Source organism: Scophthalmus maximus, chromosome 10 (genome assembly GCF_022379125.1).
Source record: "Scophthalmus maximus strain ysfricsl-2021 chromosome 10, ASM2237912v1, whole genome shotgun sequence".
Lineage (NCBI taxonomy): Eukaryota > Metazoa > Chordata > Actinopteri > Pleuronectiformes > Scophthalmidae > Scophthalmus > Scophthalmus maximus.
The window spans coordinates 8,664,011-8,685,448 of NC_061524.1; the positions used below are offsets into that span (position 1 = coordinate 8,664,011).

A 21,438-nucleotide genomic window follows, 5' to 3' on the forward strand; every position below is an offset into this window, starting at 1 on the left:
TGGACTCAGGACAGTTAAGTTGATGCTTCTTAGCCATGAGAGGGAGGGTAGGCGCTGCGAGACTACATTTCCCAGGTCGGGGGGACGTAGCGTCCTTGTTTTGATGACGCACAAACGCAGGGCCGTGCGTTACCTCGGGGACGGCCGGGACAAGCGGTCACGCCAATGCGACGATATTAGTGACAAACAAGGCCCTGGTCTGTGTGAAGAGTCTTTTTCTCTTTGAAAGTCTGCACCCGTCGCAGACACACGCTGGACGTTAGACCTGTCACGACCGCGGCGCCGCTGTTTTGTGCTCAACAACCGGCTCGTTCGCAGCCGACGCGCCCGTGTCAACACAAAGGCCTAAGCAGCTAGCTTAGCGTCCGATCCTCAGTTAGCTTAGCGTCCGATCCTCAGCTAGCTTAGCGTCAGCTCCTCAGCTAGCTTAGCGTCCGCTCGTCAGCTAGCTTAGCGTCCGCTCCTCAGCTAGCTAGCTAGCTAACCAACTAGCGAGTGGTTGAACGCCAACCGCTGCTGCTGCGAATTAACTCGTGTCGTTTTTTAATGTTTTATCCGTGACACAGTTTCCCCCCCCTCCTCCTCTACCGAGAAGACGGCATCCGAGCGCTGCCTCGCCTCCCCACGACGATGGCGGACCAGGGTGCGGTGGTAATGCAGCAGAATTTGGACAGGTGAGTTCCAAGTTTTAAGGGGCTAGCATGCTAATAGCAGCTACGTAGCTTGACGTGAAGTCACCGTGGTTGACAGGAGGAGTGGGTGGGGAAGGACATTACCCTCCTCGTCAAGATATACTCAGAAACACATGGACTTCAACATATGGTTATGATTTCATGTCAACTTCTGACTTAAAACTTTGTTTTGAGGATTATGAACATTAACCTGTTGGGTGTATTTGCACTGCTGGTACAGGACGTCCTCCACCACTGACTGTCCATCAAATGAACACTGGAAGTGATCTTGATAGTCCCACATCACAGTGAACGTATTCACCTTAACGTTTTGTGTGTACTTCTCTTGCGTTTAATTTGAGAATGTAACTGAAATGAGAAGTTGTGTGAGCTGCACTTCTCCCAAAACATTAAGGCCTGTTAACTATTGACCCTGAGATGAGGAAATTTCAATTTCTGAAATTGTCACGTTCATTGCATACAGTCTGACATATCTGCTTATCTTCTGCGAAGAAGAAAAGACACTGAATACCATTTCTGTGCGAAGTTTACTTCCATTCCCCTGGACACAGACTATTTAAACACACTCATTCATGGACTGGCCAAAGATGAAGTAACCCCCCGGTCACATGATAAGATGTCTGAATCGTGTGCAAGAACAAAGGTCGTCGTAAAGGAGACAAAGTCATATTGACCTCACATTTAGAAACAAAGCACGAGTGTGCCTGCAGACACCTGTAGGGACGAGTTGAAGTGGAGAGGACGTACTAGCAGCCATCATCTGTCACTATTAAGGAATGTGGAGATATTTTACATCAATCAAGGAATCAAAATAAATAAATATAATGCCAGTTGTTTGTATTGAGGGGCAACATCCACGTTTGAAACTTCATCACAAGCCTAAGTTGGGGGGGAAAAAAACTTTGGAGTATCATTGGAATTAATGAATTTTACTTGTACATGAAGATGTACAAGTGAAATTCATCAAGGAGGACGAAACGAGACAAGGCTGTGATTGGGGAAACGTATGCTTAAGGACCAACCCATTTTTGGGTTTGACACATAATCTGACATGTTTAGGTTCGCTTCATACCACTAGAATGTCATGGCTGTCCAAAGCCTGTACACACAGGTTAGTGAATTCCTTTTAAACCCACCGGAAAGTATTGAAGCGGTACGTTTTACAGCTAACATAAGAAGCTCGAACATGTTGTATGACATCAAAAGTCTCACAAGTTTTACATTTTTATCATGCCTTTATTTTGAAAGCGAGTGTCTGCTAATAAAATAAAGTAAAAGTAATTCAAAAGCTCTCTTCCAAGTTGTGATAATTTGTGATTGAGGTTCATACAATGAATTCAGTGAAATAACACAGAATTGGCCAGTGATGCATAATAGGTTTAGTGCTTTGACTTACTATACTTCCTGTTTTAGTGCAAACTTGGCTACACAAGTACTACAGAATAAGATAAAATGTCATTTAAAATCTAGTTGTCTCCCGCCAAAGTGAGCAAAGGACTTTTCTTTTTAACTAATTCTCCAAAATTTCTCATAAGTTTTCCAGGCTAATGTCTTCCCACTTTTACTCCGTAGGTTGTAGTAAAACTGGGTTTAGTTTTTATGTGTGGGGTTGAACCACGCTGGCTGCTTTCCGCGCATCATCATGCCACACAGAATTTTTCCATCTTCTGTACATCTTCTGCAGTAATGCTGCAGCATTAGGTCCAAGCACATTGGTGTGCCATTTCCCTCAAAATAGTCACCGGGTATTTGATAGCTCGTGTAGTTTGTACTAAGGGGCATTTGTAGGAATTTGACACAGCACTTTGTCAATATTGAACTTTTAAATCATTTCCCAAGCATACTGTAGGGGAGCAGAGAGAAAGGAAGGGCGTCAGAAGCTTGTGAAATGTGCTTGAGCTGCGTGCTGTGGGTGTGTGGCAGAGGCAATAACCTGGACAGTGTTTGAGGAGCTGATAGCAGGAAGATGTATGTCATGTCCCCTTGCCCACGTTTGTGTACCCAGCCTCTATCACTGACAAACATAAGGCTCCACAGCCTCTTATCTGGTCTGCCACAAGCAGCCAGCTGCCCCTGCAATGCAGTGTTTCACAAATAGATGTAGGATACACATTTCAATCCAGCCTGACCTTTTTTATAGGCTCTCACACCACCTCCTTGTTTTATTCTGTTCCTGTCTGCTTCTGTTGTCCAGATCACTAACCCTGTTGCTGTTGCATGGATGGGTAAATAGGCATGTGCTGTACATGGTCATGGTGAAGCTCTGTAGGTTTGATTGGGAGCATCATTGTAGTACAAATAAATTGAGGAGCCACTGCCATTTTTATGATGCTAATTTTCCCCATAATGTCAGTTTAATCATGTCCCTCTTTACAAAATGTAATTTTATGTTTTGTACTAAAGGGCTGAAATTTAGCAGTGCCTTTTCCCTGTATCCTGAAACAAAGTATTTAATTCCCTTGTGAACCCACATAAAAGATTAACCTTTCTACCATGGAAGGGAGACAAAAGTTGCTTCAGATTTATTCCAATTAGTAGCATTACCTGATAGTTTTGAAAAGGTTTGTATAGTATCAATCAGATAATATGTTGTCTGCTTGAAGTAAAAGTGTATGTTCTTAATCCCCTCCCTTGATTCACCTCTGTAGATTTGGTATGATTTTGGTACAGGGTGGTGTTAGTGTTTACAGGCTCTCTTTAATCCTGAGAAAGTCACAGTCATTTTCTTTTTTTAATACAAAACCCAAATATTAGAGCTCTATAATATATATATTTATCAAGCTGGGGTTTGTGCTTTTCATAATATGATCAAGTAAGGAGGTAAGCCTTTGTAAGATCACAATGAAGTAGAAACAGTTATGTCAAATGTTCAATTTTTTACATATTCACCATCCTGTCGTTATAAGTCAATTATTTTCATAAGTCACACTTTTCACATGCTGTTTTTTGGGTCGTATCGTGGCTCTCAGTGAGGTTTGGATTAAAATCTGGTAATTTTAGAAGCTTGAGTGTTCAAGTTGCTGTATTCAGTTGCACAATTTTTGTAAGGACACCCTGTTAATTTGTCTGTCTTGTGGAAAATGCGCAAGACAATATATAACTGTGAGACCTTTTCAGAGTCTGTATAGCAACTGAAGCTCAACAATGTATCTACCAAAGACTAATTTAAGCAAACTCTGACTCACGAAAGTTACTAATCTTACATTATTGTGTAGTTTGCTACTATACTGTTCCAGATTGGCAAACACTGGGGGTTGTTGTTCAACAGACAATGGACAAGACTAGTTTGTGATTGAAGGCAGTCAGATGCAGCGCCCAAGGCCCTAACCTTCCTATAAGATCTTGTAGACCTCCTGTGCTTGTGCTGAGGAGCCTCCAGTTTTCCCACTGTCACGTGACCTTTGCTGAGTGAAAGTCGTCTTTGTGGAGTGGCTTATGCACTTCTTAAAGAACTCCTTGAGAGGATGAGAAAGTAGCTATGTCAGACTCCCTCCCTCTTCTGTGTGACTTTAATGATACAGTTCTGCACTTTATGGATTGTCAAAATCCCATTCGGGAGCTGAAATGGAGCACATGATGTTGTCCTGGCTTTATTGGAAGGATTTAAAGACTTACAAAATAACAGGGAAAGTAAAAAAGGATAATGCACACTGGTGTTTGGCTGCCCTTGAAGTTTCAAACCCGCTGGTTGGCATTAGGTGGATTAAAGCTCAATGTGAAAAATGCAAAGCCCCAATTGAATTTGCTTGTCGAACATGTAAATAGAGCGGTTGAGACAGCATGTCACCTTGCGTCAGTTCAGGCAAATCGCCATCATGAGATCTCATGTTCTTGGAGGAGATTTTGATGGAACTCTTCCAGACCTTTTTACGCCCGGGTAGCCTGCATTGTGTGACGGCTACCTCGCTTAATTGTGTGGCTTGCTTGCAGGTGTGTGTGCAGGTGTGTGTCTACCAGTGCGTCTGCTGTGGTGCTGCTACTGAGTTTACCTTCAATAATGGTCATCAGCAATAACAGCAATCAGCAATCATCCATTGTTGATGAGCGGTCCACAGATTGATTGATTGATTGATTCAGTTTGTGTGACTAATGGTTGTTATTATATGTGCTATTAACCCATGTTTTGTACAATTTAATTGACTTGTCGAAACTACCCATCCCTATGTACCACACAGGAAAAAAAACACAGGCTGTGTCCCTGGCTGTGCCAGGTTTGGTAGCATCTCTGTCTTGTGTCCGTAAGTTTGGACTTTTGTAAAGTGTAATCACATGGCAGAATCACCAGCAATCACGTTCAGTACACCTGCTAAGCTTCCATTTTAGAAAATATTTTAGGTAAATCTGTACGTTTACAAGCCTGTTTCCATGTCCAATTGCAGGCCTTATCTTTATGCAGGAAACCATTTTGAACATGTGCAGCACAGGCTTATCTGCTCTGTTAAACAGGGTTGAAGTGACATCATGCTAGACATTAAAGTTCCGTTGGTGCTGTTTTGTTCGGTGCTGTCATGCTGTGGGGCTGGGTTACAGGAATGGGAGCCGGTGAATCTAAGGGAGCGGTGGGTTTTTGTTCTCCGCTGTCGTGCTCCTCTGGAGACATCTGCCCAGTGTTCAACTCAACTGCTCATTCGCACTTTGCACTTCTGCCTCAGTTGCCGTCTGTGTCCTGTCTTTTGGGAGTAGGACTTTGGAAATGGCCACAAGATTTGTATGTATATATATATATATATATATATATATATATATATATTTTGCTTATCAGCCTCTGCCAGCTTTGCAGTGCAAAAAAGGGTTAGTTACAGGGTGAGTTTTGTGAGGACAGTAGACAGAAGTGTGAATAGAGGCTAAATGTTTCCGTCAGACTCTGATTCGCCATGTGTGCCCGCCCCGGCTCTTTTGCCCGGCTGTGATACTTGAGCGCCTCGACCCGAGCGCCGCTCTCCTGCATCGTCATGTTTTATTCAGCATCAGGATAGTATTGGAAAATCTTCCATTGCAGCCGGGCAGCAACCTGAGTAAATAATCCAAGTTAGCCATCCACAGTCTTTCACAGAGGACCCCCCTCTACTCCCCTGTGGTCGCAGTAACAGCCTAGACCTCAGTACGATGATGACAGAAGGCCACAGATTTGATATCCATTATTCAGCTGTGGGAGCAGTTGGGTTGAAATGTACACGGCGTACAATGGTGAGTCAGCTTCTGAATAAATATTGAAGCCAACATAGAAGAGCTGCACCTACAAGACTAGAAAACTCATCAACCTTTCTAAAAGCATTCTGGTGATTTTTATTTATTTTCGCCTCCACAAGAGACAATTTGGGAGCATGTTCTCCCTCAATGACAAATGTCCCTGCCACAGTGAGTCATGGTTATTGTCCTAACTCAAATTAATTGCCAACAAGCTACAGAGGAGTAAAACTAGATTTCAACCATTTCTTCAGAAACATGAGGCTGATGTAACAGACACAAAGACACATTGAGGTCTTTAATTAAAGCTGTACTTCATACCACAGTTATTTCTAATATTCCTTACACGGTGGTTAGAAACATTTCCCACTTTGTAGTGAGAGTAAAAACGCAGCAGGTTTCCTCCATTCCAGGCATACCTGTTTCTTGTTAAAAACAAGAAATAGAACAGCAAACTGTAGATGTGTTCTATCAGGTCAGACACAGGCAGTTAGTTTACCTCTGACAGAGAAGAAATACTGCCCTGTCTGGTAATTCTCATTCCACTTTTAAAACCACTTTACATGAGTCTTAATAATGTTGATTTCACCATAGAGATAATCTTCTTCCGCTATATGTATTGTTTGTGAAGGTGGTTCTTACTGCACCCTGACTCTGAAAAATGTTCTGCCACAGATTTTATTAGAACAAATGTCTTAATCGGATTAATACACACAATGTACATAGTTGAAGCTTGAGGGGGGAAAAAACAAACTGCTCTATTACAGTCTGTCTTCCTTGTTTAATTATTTACAGATTTTTTGGCAGGTGTATGCAATAAATCATTGTTTCATTTATCCAGTGAAATGCCAATTGTACATATAATGAAAGTGAGAACGTAAATGTCACACATGTTGGGCTTCGACTTTGTCAGAGGCAGCAGTCTGCTTGTGAACCAGCAGATCTCCCAGCGATAGGCTAATCCCAGGCCTAAGTGAATGTCAGGAAAATGTTCAGACTTCAGTGCATGTCTGAAAGTCTACACCGAGTAGTCCTGTGTTCTGATTGGCTGTAGTTGTTCCCGATTTGTCTAGATATTTAGCCTGCTAGAAATTTTGTCGGAGGTGGCAATGTGTCTTTGAAGAGTTTACACATTTGGCGACAGCCGATTGAATGCTGCTTTGACTTTGATCTGGGTCTTTTGTGGGCGAGGCTCTAAAGTTTGTTCGTGAGTGGAAAATTGGGCGAATAATCTTGAAGTGTGAAGTAGATGTTGGGGGAAAATCTTTTTGATTTAAGTTGGTTTTCCTTTTAAATTATTATTTACATTATTTATACATTTGTTCACAACTGTATTAGAACCAACTAAACTCCTTAATAGGATGAGAGCTTGGCTGTGTTTTTAACAGTCTGGTATTGCTGATTTTTTTCTAGAAATCTATTTCAATTTTTTTGGGATAGGTTGATAGCAGCTGAAACAAGACAGTAACTGGTCTACATTCTTGAATTGGCCACATGCAGCGAGACACAGGGTGAACCCACCAGCCAGTTGAACTCTGCTGATTAGTTATGGAAAAGCAATATAATGTCACAGTTGGAGATGCTCTGTGGTAAGGTCAGGGATCTTGCATATCTAATTACCTTCCAAATTCACAGAGGAGGATGGAGTGGGGGGTGTATTGTTCACGGAAGGAGTCCAAATTAATTGGCAGAGAGCTCAGCAAACGGGCCAAATATTCAAAATGACTTTGTTTCTTGCAAGTGTTGAGACAAAAGTTGAAGGGAGTGGACTTCTCCTGCCGCATACCTCTCTGTGATTGGTAGATCTTTGTGGCATTTGCAGATATAATATGGGAGGAGGATGTTTGGACTCTCTGTGGGCAGGAGGAGGGTGTTAATGTGGTTTGGCATGAGGCCAGGACAAGGCATGTCTGAATGTCACCAAAAAGAAAATGTCTGCATCCTTTTCACTTTGAGCATACTCTATATTGGTCAGCGCAAATTATTGATTTTTAATAACAAATGGAATCTGTCATAGTGATGTGATCCGGACCGGAACCTTGGATTAGTTGTATCCAGATGGCAGGATGAAGTGTGTGTGTGTGTGTTAAAAACTTCCTGCGGCGTTGTCAGATTTGCTTGACAAGCAGTCAGCATTTTAGCTTGTTTGCCTATAGGGTTTATGTATTGATCTTTGATGATTTCATGCACAGTAAGTGGCCCGGAGTAATATTTTGTGAGTATGTGTCTGTGTGTGTTTCATCTAGAGCAGTTAGCCCAGAGTCATTTCAGACACTTCGATCAACGCCTCTGTCTTTGTTCTCAAAAAGGGAAAACGTGGCCTCACCAACACTTTTCTCACTAAGATCAGATTGTATTCATTTTTGAAGTGACTCTGTGCTGCTGACAGGCCTGTTTTTAACTCAAAGGGGGCATACAGAGATTAGCGTTAATCTTGCTTGTTTTGTTTCACTCTCTCCTCTCGCCTACCGAACCCAAAGATGCTCTCACACACATACGTCAATGACTTTTTAAGATCTTGTGATGTACAGGGATTTCACCTTCATCTTGACACTCATGGACCCTCGTAGAACCAAGTTTTACATAAGTGGTAGGCAGCTTTTTTGCCATCTGGTTGGCTTCTGCCTTTTTGTAAGAGCCAGTGTGCGCTTTGCTTAGGTTTTAAAAAAAAAAAAATGTTTTTTTACCACAGCCAAAGCTATTAATCATGCCACTTTGATTCATAAGTGCAGAGGCTCTGTCAAATCTGTTTTTGTTTTCATAAATCACAGTATTTGATGTCCTCTGCCGTATCACAGCTGGTCTGTAGTTTATGTCACTCACACCTGAAGTGTGAAATTCATGTAACATAACTAAAGAATGTCATATTAATTTATTAATCTCACAACCTTTGTCTCCAGTTATCAGGGTGTGTGTGTTCAATATGTGTTTCCCCGTCTTCATCCCACCTGTGGGTGTGTGTGTGTGTGTTTGTCTTCAGGAGCTGCTGGGTGTGCTTCGCCACAGACGAGGACGACCGCACGGCAGAGTGGGTGCGTCCGTGTCACTGCCGCGGCTCCACCAAGTGGGTTCACCAGGCCTGCCTGCAGCGCTGGGTGGACGAAAAGCAGCGGGGCAACAGCACGGCGCGCGTGGCCTGCCCACAGTGCAATGCAGAATACCGCATCGTCTTTCCCAAACTGGGTGGGTTGCAATTCACAAGGGATAAAACTGATCTTATCTCAACAGATGACCTCGTAGAGTTGCCTGGAATAAAAGTTCTCTGATGAACATCACATTTCTGTCAATTAAGTTCCAGAGAGGCCAAGCATGAGATCAGTTCAGATTAAAAGATATCTTAACTTTCTAAGATAAAACCCAAGGCAGGCGTCCACGGTAGCTTGTGCGGGGCCATTCTGGCAAATTACTGCAGAATAAAAACGAGCTGCTACGTTCATGTGCCGCTCCGTCCAACTGTTTCTTGGTTAGTAATAATATTGAACCTTTCTGAAACCACTTTGACTTTATAGTTGCAGTCTGATAATGATGTTACAGTAAATTGGGTTTTTAATGGGGCCGTCTATGTACTGGATTTCCTTAGCCTTGGTTAGTTAGCCAGAAGGCTTTTCAGTTTTTAAAATATGTACATTTTGTTTGAATTCAATGAGGGACAATCTGCTGTGTGCTTTAGTTGAGTGTTTAATTTAACTTACACAAACCTGGGATCAGTGACAAAGTGTCAACTTACCCTCCTCTTGTTGTTTGCTTAGAAGTTACACTTCTCATCTGTTCATTGTGTTTAGAACATGGACTCTGCTCGTGTCTTCCAGTGTCAGTGTCACCCCTGCAGGTGCTTATGCTAATTTTGTTTGTACAAAATGTGAACACAGAGTTTAGAGGTGAGACATTTTTGGAAAAGTCAGCTAGAAGGACCGAGCCTGGGTCATAGTAAGTGAAAGGGTCGGGGTGTGACAAACACCGTGGTTGTACAACGTTTCTGTGAAAGATAACCTATATTTCCTCTGGTGGATTGACCTTGTGAGACCAAATCAAATCATGCTGTGTTTGTATTCCAGAGTCTGGGCTCACTCACTGGACAGTTAACATGCATTTACTTTCTACAATTATGCACAAGTTGGGCGCAGCAGTGATTATATATAATTAACCCCCACGACCCGACCTGAGCTCAAACAGCACTCTTTTTTTTAAGCAGTGTTAACGCAGATGTTATCCTCAAGGACTGTCAACTCAGCTAAACATCCTTGGGCTCGCTATAGTTTCATAATGAGACGAAGAATACTTTACACTTCTCAGTATTGATTTATTCGTCATCACTGCCACAATATTAATATTGATGGCCACATAATGATTTTCAATTTCTTTTACAATGTCAAATGGATACCATTGATTGGTCACTCGTGTGGGGACACCTGATGCCAGGTCCGTAATGCATGTAATGCCAGATATAAACCAAGCAAATGTGAATTTAATTCACTACGCTGTCAAAATGTTATGACTACTCTCATTTTCCACCAGCTGTCAACACTGACGCAGCAGTTTCGAGCAAATTTTCTTGTAAATAAACAGCTGAAGCTCCATTTGAGGGCACTCTTAATGGGTGCTGGCTGTAACTGTACCCAAAGCTGTGAGAGATATTCAGCTCATCTCGCCCGAGTGCATGTTTGTTTGTTCTAGAGCCAGCACAGGTTCTGTGCTGATCTGCGTAAATATTTCCCCTCAGCCTGTCGAGGAGCAAAAGGGCAGTCACTTGTTACGCGGCCCAGCTCCTTGGTTGATTGACTTGCAGCAGTTTAGAGAAGCGGCCGGGCCTCAATTATCCCAACACGTCAGAGTGACGAGGGCTTCGGTTGTTCACAAACACCAGCTATGACACATCTAATGAAAACACACCATACACTGCCACGTTTATTTGGCCAGATACTGCTCGAGATATCCCATGACTCCCTCATCCTTTGTTGCACAGAATATTGCAATGAAAGAAAAATGTAATGCACATAAAGCTAAAATGCAAAATAATGTTTGTTTAATCCTGTTGTTATATTTTTACTGTTAAATACAAAGACTTGGACACATTTAAGTTGAATAGTTCACACTTGTCACCCATCAGCCACTGGGCCACTGGCATTTTAACCTCAAAGAAAGAGAAGTTGCAATTTGAGACAGTAGCTGGCCTTAAGACAATGTTGGTGTGCAGGAGGCAAGGCCTGGCTGGTAAATAGTTTCATGTTTATTTATAGTGACCGCGGCTGCACTGTCACTCACTCTGCTGCTATAAGCGGCACATCTTCTTTAGACACTTCCTCCTCCTCAGTAAATAGCCCTGTGTGTGTCTGCATCTCCCTCTGAGAGCTGATCAGTGGCACTTGGCTGCTTTCTCGGTGTTTGCAAATGTGTCTGTCTGGCTTTTCCCCCCTTTTTTTGTGTTTTAAGGTCAGGTTGATGGGCTCGTCGGTCCCAATAGGCCCGTTAATTAATGCTATATCAACCGTTACAGGCAGAAAAAACACGACATCAAATTAAACAGCCCAACAGACCCATTTAAATGTGGCAAATGATAATTAACGAGTCATTAAAATATCAGTTATTTGCTAAATAAATTAGAAATTATATCATAGTTGTATTAATAAAAATCTGCATCCAACTATTGTTGGGAAGGTTTTGTACGTGGTCTCGCAATAATCAGAAAAATTCAGTTCCAGAAAATGTATGTGAACGACATCTCAGTGTGGAACACAATCTCAGAAAGTCTGCAAAAATGTTGGTATACCAGTTGACGATTTGCTACATTTGAAACACCCTGCTTCTTTCAGTTTAAGAAATGTATTTTGATCTTAAATTGATGTTAGAGAAATAACATTTACTCTTTTTTTGTAGGAATGAGTTGGTTCCTGAGTGTTTGTGAATAACTGCTGCTTAAATATTCGGAATACCAGAGATGATGTGTCGGGTTTTAGTGAAATTGCAGTGAAGTCGTGTCTGACTGGTTGCCAAGCAACATGATAAAATGAAATATGTACCATAGATTAAATTGGAGCAAACTACACTGGATGATCTCTTTACTGCTTTTGAGGTTGTATTAATCCTAATGGATTACTTATTAAAAAATATATATATATTGCTGAAATTAAAGAGATTTTACAAGTAGACCAAACTAATCTGTCTGGTGTATTCGCAAATTTAATTTGAATGTATAAATGTAATCATTTATGTATTAATTATTTAGTAAAATATATTTTTTTCCAAAATAATATTCAAACTCAAGATAACGTGATTTTAACTTGATAAATTTGAGCCCAGGAGAACTCGTCTGACTTCACAGGGGATGAACAAACGTGTCTCATCTAATGTTAGTCTGATGCACAAACTTTGGCTGCGTGACGCATTATGAATTAAACACAGCAGCCCTTTAAGTCGTGATTCAGACACATTGCCTCAGTGTGACACATCGCAATGATACCTTTGTGGTTAGTTATTCTTGGCCAGCTCTTAATAACAGCTGTTTATTAAAAAAGAAAAAATGACTTGTTGCCCAGAGCTCATCAGCTCCCGCTCCCCACTCCAAAGTTCCTCTGCCGTATGTGCGAATGCTCGAGTGGTTTGGCCAACAGCGATAGATCATTTTGATGGATTGGCCTGTGGTTTATTTTGAAAGGGAACTTCCTCTTTCCTCTTCGAGCCACTGGGTGCTGGCAATAATGCTGCAGGCTTCTGCCACCAATCACTCATAATTTATTTAGGCTTTTATAAAAGCAAGTTTAGGTGAGTGTGAGGAAGTGTCTGAGAAGGAAGTGGACCAGTGGTTGGTGTCATGCACGGAGCTGGTTGGTTTTACTTGAGAGGAACTTCCACCAAAGGGAAACGTGTCTTTTTCCCCTAATCCCTGTAGCAAGTGTCAGACAGAGTTGGTGGGGGGGCCGGGCAGGGATGCTCAACGTGTCTGGGAGAGGGGGAGTGAAAGTGGGTCAGGGGAAGAGCCGACCGAGCTCATCAAAGGCTGAGAGGAGATGAGTGACGCCGCTGCTCTGCTGATGAATCTCGGAAAATCACAGCTGTCCTCCAGTGTTTCCTCCGGCGACTCCAACGTCACCTTCACACATCGTTAGAACTCTTGCTCCGTGACAGTGACGCCTCTAGATTTATAAACAGGACGTGCCTCGAGAAGTGATCCTTTCCTGCATAGCACTCCATGCAAACGTTACGGGCAGATTTGCTAATTTTGCATCTTTGGCACTGCATGATGTCAGAGGTCAAAAGGCATTTCAAAGTGTTTTGCATTTGTTACTTGGAGCTTGCGACTGCCATTAAGCTTTTACCCCTTCATGATTGATTTGGTAGGTTCTGATAAAATTTTCAATTTATTTGCTGTAATTGTTTGCTGGACCAAAAATCTAGACACTGATTATCCCACATCAGCGGTTACACAGGAAACAGATGAGCACTTTTTTTTTACTGTCCGTATCCTGTTTCATACGTAATAAATATTATGACCATTTCAAATAAAAAAGCACAAGTTTCTCCACATTTTAGCTGAGATTACATTTGTACCGTCGGAGTTTAGTCTCCAGCTGCAGGATTAGTGTGCTTCAGAGTGAGAACAAGGATTACAGCCTTGTCTGTTTTGCTGCATCATTGCTGCATCATTGCTGCAGTGTTCCTGTTTTTTTTTTTGTTCAAGCTGTGCCTTATTTATTATGGCTCTACACACTCAGCGATACCTCATATTTACTATTTGCATGTTTTTCAGACAGCCAGTGGCTGTACCATTTTTATTTGGAAGCACAAATATGTATTTCCCTTTTTGTATATGTACTGTAATTTCCCAGACTTGGCTTCACAAGCCATGGTATTTTTGCACTTCAGCTTTAATCAGCCCTCAGAATAATAGCAATTTCGCAGCTTACTGACAGCACTTTGATGACAGCTCTCGATGTGGGTGACAGTGACGAAGCTGTGGACAGGTAGAGGCAGGGAGCCTCGTGTTGGGAATCTGCCACACTAGTTATTTTCTGAGGGTTGCTTCCGAGGCCGGCTCATTTCTACAGGCTTGACGGGCATTACTCAGGTTCTGCTCTCAGGCCGGGACCCCTGCCTGCCACCAGATTAGATGCGGGGTTGATCTGGAGCCACAGATCAGCCTTTCTATTAACCCAGGCTTTGATTGTTTTCACTGACTTATGGTGTAGGAGAGAGGCTGGCTATATGCCGCAGCCTACGAAGAGCAGGGTGGCTGTACGTTGTTCTGGACGCATTCCCATTAGCACCTGCTGCAGAGCTGAAGCCAGCCTATCATGCAAATTTGTCCGGCAGTATACCTCCGAGGACGGCGTGTCCTTTCTGCTCCTTCTTTACCAACTCTCTGCCTAGAGAGAATATACAAGCCAGCTGGAGCACTGTGCCGGCCTGCGTGCAGACAGCCGAAGAACTCCAGTTTCCCCTCTTTCCTTTACTTCCCCCCCCTCCCTCCTGTTTAATTATCTTAATTATGGAATCCACTGCCAGTGGCTGCGATGAATTGCTCAGCTCTCCGTTTTGCCAGTGGCCACTGAGGGCGACCCAGTTCTCTCCAGCCGCGATGTCGTAATGACTGGGCAGGGAGAAAGCGGAAGAGATTCCAACGCTGCCATCAAAATATGCCACATTAATGCGCTCAAGCATTGCGAGGATCAACCTGGTCGGTAAACACAGGTGCAGCAGAAGGAAGCTCTGGAGGACTTCAAACAGGCTGGCAGGAGACGAGAGAGAGCGCGCCCCCCGTGTATGACTACTTTAGAAATGAAAGTGTGATATTTCCGTCGTGAGTCAAGTAGCTTTAAAATTGCCAAATGATTCTGGCTTTGCTCTGGGTTCCTTTCCTCAACAAGTGGGCCAGAGCCCTGCTGTCTAAAAAAGAGAGAGCCCCTTTAGCACGAGCTGCTTAAAATACTACACAGAGCGGTGCCCTGAACACGACACTAGTTTTTCTAGAGTGAATGTACTCAGCTGTAGAAATAGGAGTACAGCTAACAGTGGCTGGATTGTACACAAGTCGTGGCAGGTACTTATGGGTTAACAGGCCGACTGTACAAACATCTTAATAAAGTCTGTCTTATGTTCAAGCTGTAAAAACCTCAAACCTCAAAGTTACCAAGGAGCCTCAGAATAATTTTTTGGAAAGCTGCTCTTTTTTTCTTTTTTTACACTTGATGTGTAGGTTAATTTTGTAGCCATAGGTTGTTACAGTTTGTTCTCACTGCGTTGGTTTCCTTATGAAAATGTACCCGTTGAGGTGTCGAGGCATTAACTCCAAAAAACATTTTGCCGTACATGATGACTTGGTAATGAGTCTGCACCTCTGCCAGTCATCCGATTTAAACTTTTTAAAAACTTTTTGTGATAAAAACATTCTGTACTACGATGTTGATCAGTGTTTGACTTGATCGTAGTGCAAATGAATAAGGATAATTATTTATCACTCCACTGCCGACATGGCCAGAGGGGAAAGTGTTCCTGAACCTAGTCCTGCTTTCACAATGACCAGTGACTCAGCATTGTTCTAATGCCACTCCACAGCTTTTATTACTCAACATCGACAAGATGTGTCAAATTCACGACATTGAAAGAAATGTGATCATAAATTTTGCCCTTCTCGAGAGACGACGAGCATGTTTGTCAGGGAGCTGGCTGACCTTTGGACCGCTTTGAGAAATGTTACATGCCTTTCTGAAAAAATAATCCATCAAATTCATGAAGGGACAATGTGAACCCATACTGTCAGATTATATTTATTGTCGCAGGCAACATTTGAATTACGATCCACATGCACCGGCTGCTCATAAATTCAAACTTCCTCGTTCTAGCATAGGGAATAACATGGAACAGGTTTCACCACACAAACCACTTCTGATAAAGTTTATGCTGTTTAACAATTATGTTTATGTGATATGAATAACACCTTATTTACAAGGTTAATTAAACTTGACTAAATGTGTAAATAACACCAGCCAGGTTTGCATCAGAAGCTACAACGCATTCTAAACTATCAATACAATAATACTTACATACACTATCACTATAGCTTGTGACAGTGTGTAACACACACATTAAGTCTTCACTATGCTAGTAGTTACTTCGAAGTTGGGAAGGACTTAGTGTCTATTTTATATTTTTTTGGTTATCTTTTTAAGTTATTTTAGAGCACAATAAATCCCGTTTTCAAATTTGTGTGTAGGGTTTTTCTGTAAATTTGAAATACAGATAAACAAACTTATCTTACTGCTGCTACCTGCTGTACCTGCAGTGCACAAAAGACTTCCACCCTTCCAAGGCCAAGAAGCATTTCATTAACTAACATTAACTAACAGCTTTTTGTTAAGTTTCTAAATAAGTCATTTTCACGAGTAGCTCATCCATCGTGCTAGGGACAGTTGTCAATTCAACCGACTAAATCGACCAGTTTCAGCTTGTTTTCACTGAAATGAAGGACGGAATTATTTAAAAGATTGCAACGAATTCAGAGTGGCAGACCTGCCAGTGTTCTCACCGTAAACAACAAATCTGCCATGTGAGAATGGAAAGTAATGGAGCGCTTGACACGTGTATAAACGGTAACTATATGGGCACGTGAAATACCCCAAACTGTTCCCACTGTGGCAGAACATGTTGTGTATATGTAGGATGAGGAATAATGTGGAACAGAAAATAGGATTTCGGGGACTTTCGGGCGGTGGATCTCACTCACTGCAACACATCCAGGTGTTGTGTGCACGGTCCCTCTGGTAGCATCCCCCACCCTGCTCTCCTCCCACTGACTCCTGGGTTAGTTATTAATAGGATGTGGACAGGTCTGTCTGAGTGAGGGAGGCAATCAGGTTGTCTTCCTGTAAATATTGCATGATCTCCCTCGGGGTCCGCCTGGAACGCCAGAGAGGAGGATGCGGCCCAGAATATTTATCTATCTATCTATCTATCTATCTATCTATCTATCTATCTATCTATCTATCTATCTATCTATCTATCTATCTATCTATCTATCTATCTATCTATCTATCTATCTATCTATCTATCTATCTATCTATCTATCTATCTATCTATCTATCTATCTATCTATCTATCTATCTATCTATCTATCTATCTATCTATCTATCTATCTATCTATCTATCTATCTATCTATCTATCTATCTATCTATCTATCTATCTATCTATCTATCTATCTATCTATCTATCTATCTATCTATCTATCCATCTATCTATCTATCTATCTATCTATCTATCTATCAGAAGATTAATCCTCATTACGTGCCTGTTGAGAATCCGTCCGGTTATTTTTAATCTGGGTGGGACCCGTCTGAGAGAGAGAGACTCCTCCCGGCCTGTCAATGCAACACAAGGTGTGCTCCATACCTGACGTGCTTTAAACATTTGGTAAAACCCCCCGATCGCTCCATGTAAATACTGTGTGCACTTCTTCGTGTCTTCTGTTCTTTGATTATTGTTTTTATCAGCCTGTTGGCAAAAAAAGGAAGTTTGTGGTTGCAGGTCACAGTACTGGATTAGTTCCTGCCTCACTTGACCCAGAAGTTTTAGTTAACAAGCAAGTCAGACAAAGGATGACAGCTGGTTGCCCTTCCTTTTCTAGCTGGATGAGTGATATGTGTTTAGTTTGTTTCTTGTTCAAAGTGGTAGATTTAGCAGCAGGAGTCTCATGACCCCTGCTGTACAAACGCTTTATGTTCATTGGCCGATTTTCCCGTCCGTGTATTTCCCACAGTACCTCACTCTGTCAATATCGTCTCATACGAGGATCTGCATTTTTATAGGAAGTATTTGCTCTCCTCCACAAAACTGTTTTTATTCATGACGGTTGCAACCTTAGGGTGTCGAGATGTTCAACAAATTGTACATGAACAGGTCTTACCCCCAGTGCTTATTTTTCTCTCTTCCTAGGTCCGGTGGTCTACGTGCTGGACCTGGCCGACCGGCTCATCTCGAAGGCCGGACCCTTTGCAGCGGCAGGCATCATGGTGGGCTCGATCTACTGGACCGCCGTCACCTACGGAGCCGTCACCGTCATGCAGGTGGGACGGGTGACGTCATAGCTACATCATAGGCCTTTTCTCTCTGGTCTCTACCTGTGAGCTGGAAAATGAAATGAGATGTAGTGGTCATGTAACAATTGCCTTTTTTTGTGCTCCATTCTAAAATTTAGATAAACGTCAGTCAGTTTCACTTCTTTGCTGTAGTTTTTCCGTTGACGTTGTGCTCCCTGTTGTCCAGGTGGTTGGCCACAAGGAGGGCCTGGACGTCATGGAGCGGGCCGACCCATTGTTCCTGCTCATCGGCCTGCCCACCATCCCCGTCATGCTGATCCTCGGCAAGATGATCCGCTGGGAGGACTACGTCCTGCGCCTTTGGAGGAAGTATTCCAACAAGCTGCAGATCCTCAACAGCATCTTCCCAGGTCGGGATGCACACGCACACGGTGTGTGTGTAGCGTTTATGACCTGAAACCAGGAAATGTGTCTCAGTTTATTCTCAATTTTTTTTGGGGGGGGGGGGGGATTTCCAAACTCAACCAAATCTAACTAACATTTTAAAAGGATCCTCTTCAGACTCTTTGTGGACGCTGTTGAAAGTGGCTCACTTCTGCTGTCATCTCTGCAGGGATCGGTTGCCCAGTTCCTCGGATCCCTGCGGAGGCCAGCCCCCTGGCGGACCACGTGTCGGCCACGCGGATCCTGTGCGGCGCCTTGGTCTTCCCCACCATCGCCACCATCGTGGGGAAGCTCATGTTCAGCAGTGTCAACTCCAACCTGCAGAGGACCATCCTGGTGGGTAAACCCAACACACAGCTCTCTCCCACAGCGGGGTGGGGGGGTCTCACATTTACAGTCAGTACAGTCGAGCCTGCTCGAAGAGAACTGAGCAACAGTCACTCACCTGCTGCTGAGAACAGAGGTAACCGGAGTGGCTCGTGATCCAGGCTGCACCGACACCACTGAACACTCTGTCCTCGTCCACTGAGATCTGAGTGACAGACAGACGGGCTGCCGCTGACTCAGTCACATGTGCAGGAAGAAAGACGAGTCGACTCATTGACCAAAGGCAAATTCTTCTTAGAATTGCGTTCTACAAGCGATCGATATTTGAACTGAAGAGCAACTTTCAAAATTAGTCTATTTGATTTTGAGTATTTTAGATGTACAGCTTTTTTAAACAGTTTCTAAATACACGTTTGACTACATTCACTCAGGTAAGAAGTCGATACAACCCACTGCAGCAAACCGACATTAAAATGAACTTTTCTTGAAATGTTAATAAACTTGTTACTTTTGAACTCATAACTTAAAAAATAGAAAAACATTCAAGGGTAATTGTGCTAACATGTAGACACCATCAGTACTTCAAGTGCTGAGATATTTTTAGTTTAGAATGTTTAGAAAGTGACACAGAGAGGGAACAATCAACTGCAGAATGAGTTCTGTAAAGAGGAATTTTCATACAGGTGAATGTATGTTCCCTACTTCCTACAAATTTTAATGTGTCATTAAATGCTCTCTTTTTTCCTCTACAGGGAGGAATTGCCTTTGTGGCCATCAAGGGAGCGTTCAAGGTTTATTTCAAACAGCAGCAGTACCTGAGGCAAGCTCACCGCAAGATCCTCAACTTCTCAGAGCAGGAAGAAGCCTGAGGAGGGAGGACGACGGGACAAAACACACGTACACACAAACGAACACACACACACTCGCACACACCTCTGCTGAAGGGGTTCGGGGTGGAGGAGGACGATGAACGTGTCAGTCAGACCCTGAGCAGGAAAGTGCTGGTGAAACCTTCTCCTGGAGCTAATGGAGCCTCCTCACCGCCGCCGCCACATGTTGTTTTTAATCTTCCAACGCTTAAGTGAGGTGAAGACAGGAAAGACTTGTGGACCCAGACCAGAGGATGTTTGCAACACACACACACACACACACACACACACACACACACACACACACACACACACACACACACACACACACACACACACACACACACACACACACACACACACACACACACACATTCCCAAGAACTCTTGCAGGGAGGGTGTGTCACATAACTAACAACTATTGTAAACTTAACTGTATTTTAAAGGACAAAAAAAAATGCGGGGCATGTGTAATTATAAAGTTTTATAATATTAATAAATGACTTGTTTTATAATGTTTATTTTGCTGATTTAAAAAAAGTCCCCATTTGCCAATCTTGGAGGGTTTATAATGAATGAGGAATACGTTTAGTGTACGGAATGTATTAATTATGAAACAATAAAAAATGTGTCTAACAGTTGCGAATCACGATGCAGTGCGTTCACCACGGCCAGGAGAAGTGAGGTATGAAAACCTAACGCACTGACCACAGATCAGCCCTGAAAGTAGAGATGTGCATTCTTCTCATTTCGGGTTCGTTCGAGTCCCTGCGGCCTGTTGCCATGACACTACTCCGCGGCGCCAGCTGTGTGAACGTTTGTGACGGGACGAGGGAAGCTCCGGATGACATTCGTTTGCAGGACTTGAGATTTTTTCTAAAAAGTACCCTGAACATTTTCTGCTTGGACGATCTGTTTTTCCCCATCCTGGTTGTTATTTTGCATGAATCTTTTGTTTTTATTTCCTCTTCGCTCATCGTGTGACAGTCGGACTGTCGTTGCCCGAGTGTGTGAACTGTGGTTTGGGGCCGGCAGTGAGGGAAACTTGGGACAGTGGCAATTTTAAAAGTGAGTCATTGAAGCAGCTGACACTTTGGACGGGGCTCTTGTGGAACTTAAAGGCCCAGTCCACCCAAATGACAAACCATATTTCCTCCAGTGCTATAAAGACATGCAGAGTTTTTGATTTGCATTTCCACCCAGACACAGGAGATGAAAAATTGACTATTAAATGAAGTGTGTCTTTGGTACAGACCCTAACAGAACGTACTGGATCTGCATGAGGAAATAGTGACAATGGGGCTTTGTGTAATCTCAAGTGAAATGAGCCTTTAGCGAAACACTACATGATACTAAATACATATGTTTTATCATTGGGAGCTAAATGTGACTATCAGATAAGTTCTTTTGTTGTTTTTTTTCACGTGGCAACTATCAGGACTCTGGACACGAGAACCTGTCGTATGTGACTTCCTGTGAAGAGGCTTGGCGTGTAGCCGACCATTTGGGATTATTTAATTTGCACGTTAAACTGTGCCTGCTTTACAAATGCCCCCTCTCCCAACCTGCGAATCACAGCCCCCCCCCCACCCCCCAGTGCAGTCACCGCTCTGCCAAAACAAAGTGTGAACTGTGTTTGTACGGATGTTGCTTCAGACTCAAGTTTAATGGTATCAGTTCTGTGAATAAATGTATTTTTCCAAATAAAGCTGAAGTGTGTGAGTGTGAATGTGTTGAAGGGAAACTCTTACATAAGAGAAACACACGCGGTTCCATTTAATTTTTATTAATTAGAAACAGGAGACAATGAAAGAAAAAGAAAAAGTAAAAACGTCAGCGCTCTTGGGCCCATGAACCCAACCGGCCAATCACAGTCCTGTGTTGCCAAAGAC

General features: G+C 42.8%; 1 protein-coding gene across 4 annotated transcripts; it reads left to right on the forward strand.

Moving 5' to 3' along the window:
- The first annotated feature begins 70 nt into the window (after positions 1 to 70).
- Positions 71 to 21,254, forward strand: march5 (membrane-associated ring finger (C3HC4) 5). Of its 4 annotated transcripts, XM_035606780.2 has the most exons (7): positions 71 to 197; positions 567 to 674; positions 8,860 to 9,062; positions 17,803 to 17,933; positions 18,133 to 18,337; positions 18,520 to 18,686; positions 19,430 to 21,254. In XM_035606780.2, the coding sequence occupies exons 2-7, from the start codon at positions 631 to 633 to the stop codon at positions 19,544 to 19,546; spliced, it is 867 nt and encodes a 288-aa protein (XP_035462673.2). In that variant the 5' UTR covers positions 71 to 197; positions 567 to 630; the 3' UTR covers positions 19,547 to 21,254. The 4 variants fall into 4 exon arrangements, with proteins under 4 accessions (XP_035462673.2, XP_035462675.1, XP_047190799.1 ...); XM_035606782.2 differs by having other exon boundaries at positions 90 to 674; XM_047334843.1 differs by having other exon boundaries at positions 92 to 674; positions 18,133 to 18,316.
- The last annotated feature ends 184 nt before the right edge of the window (positions 21,255 to 21,438 follow it).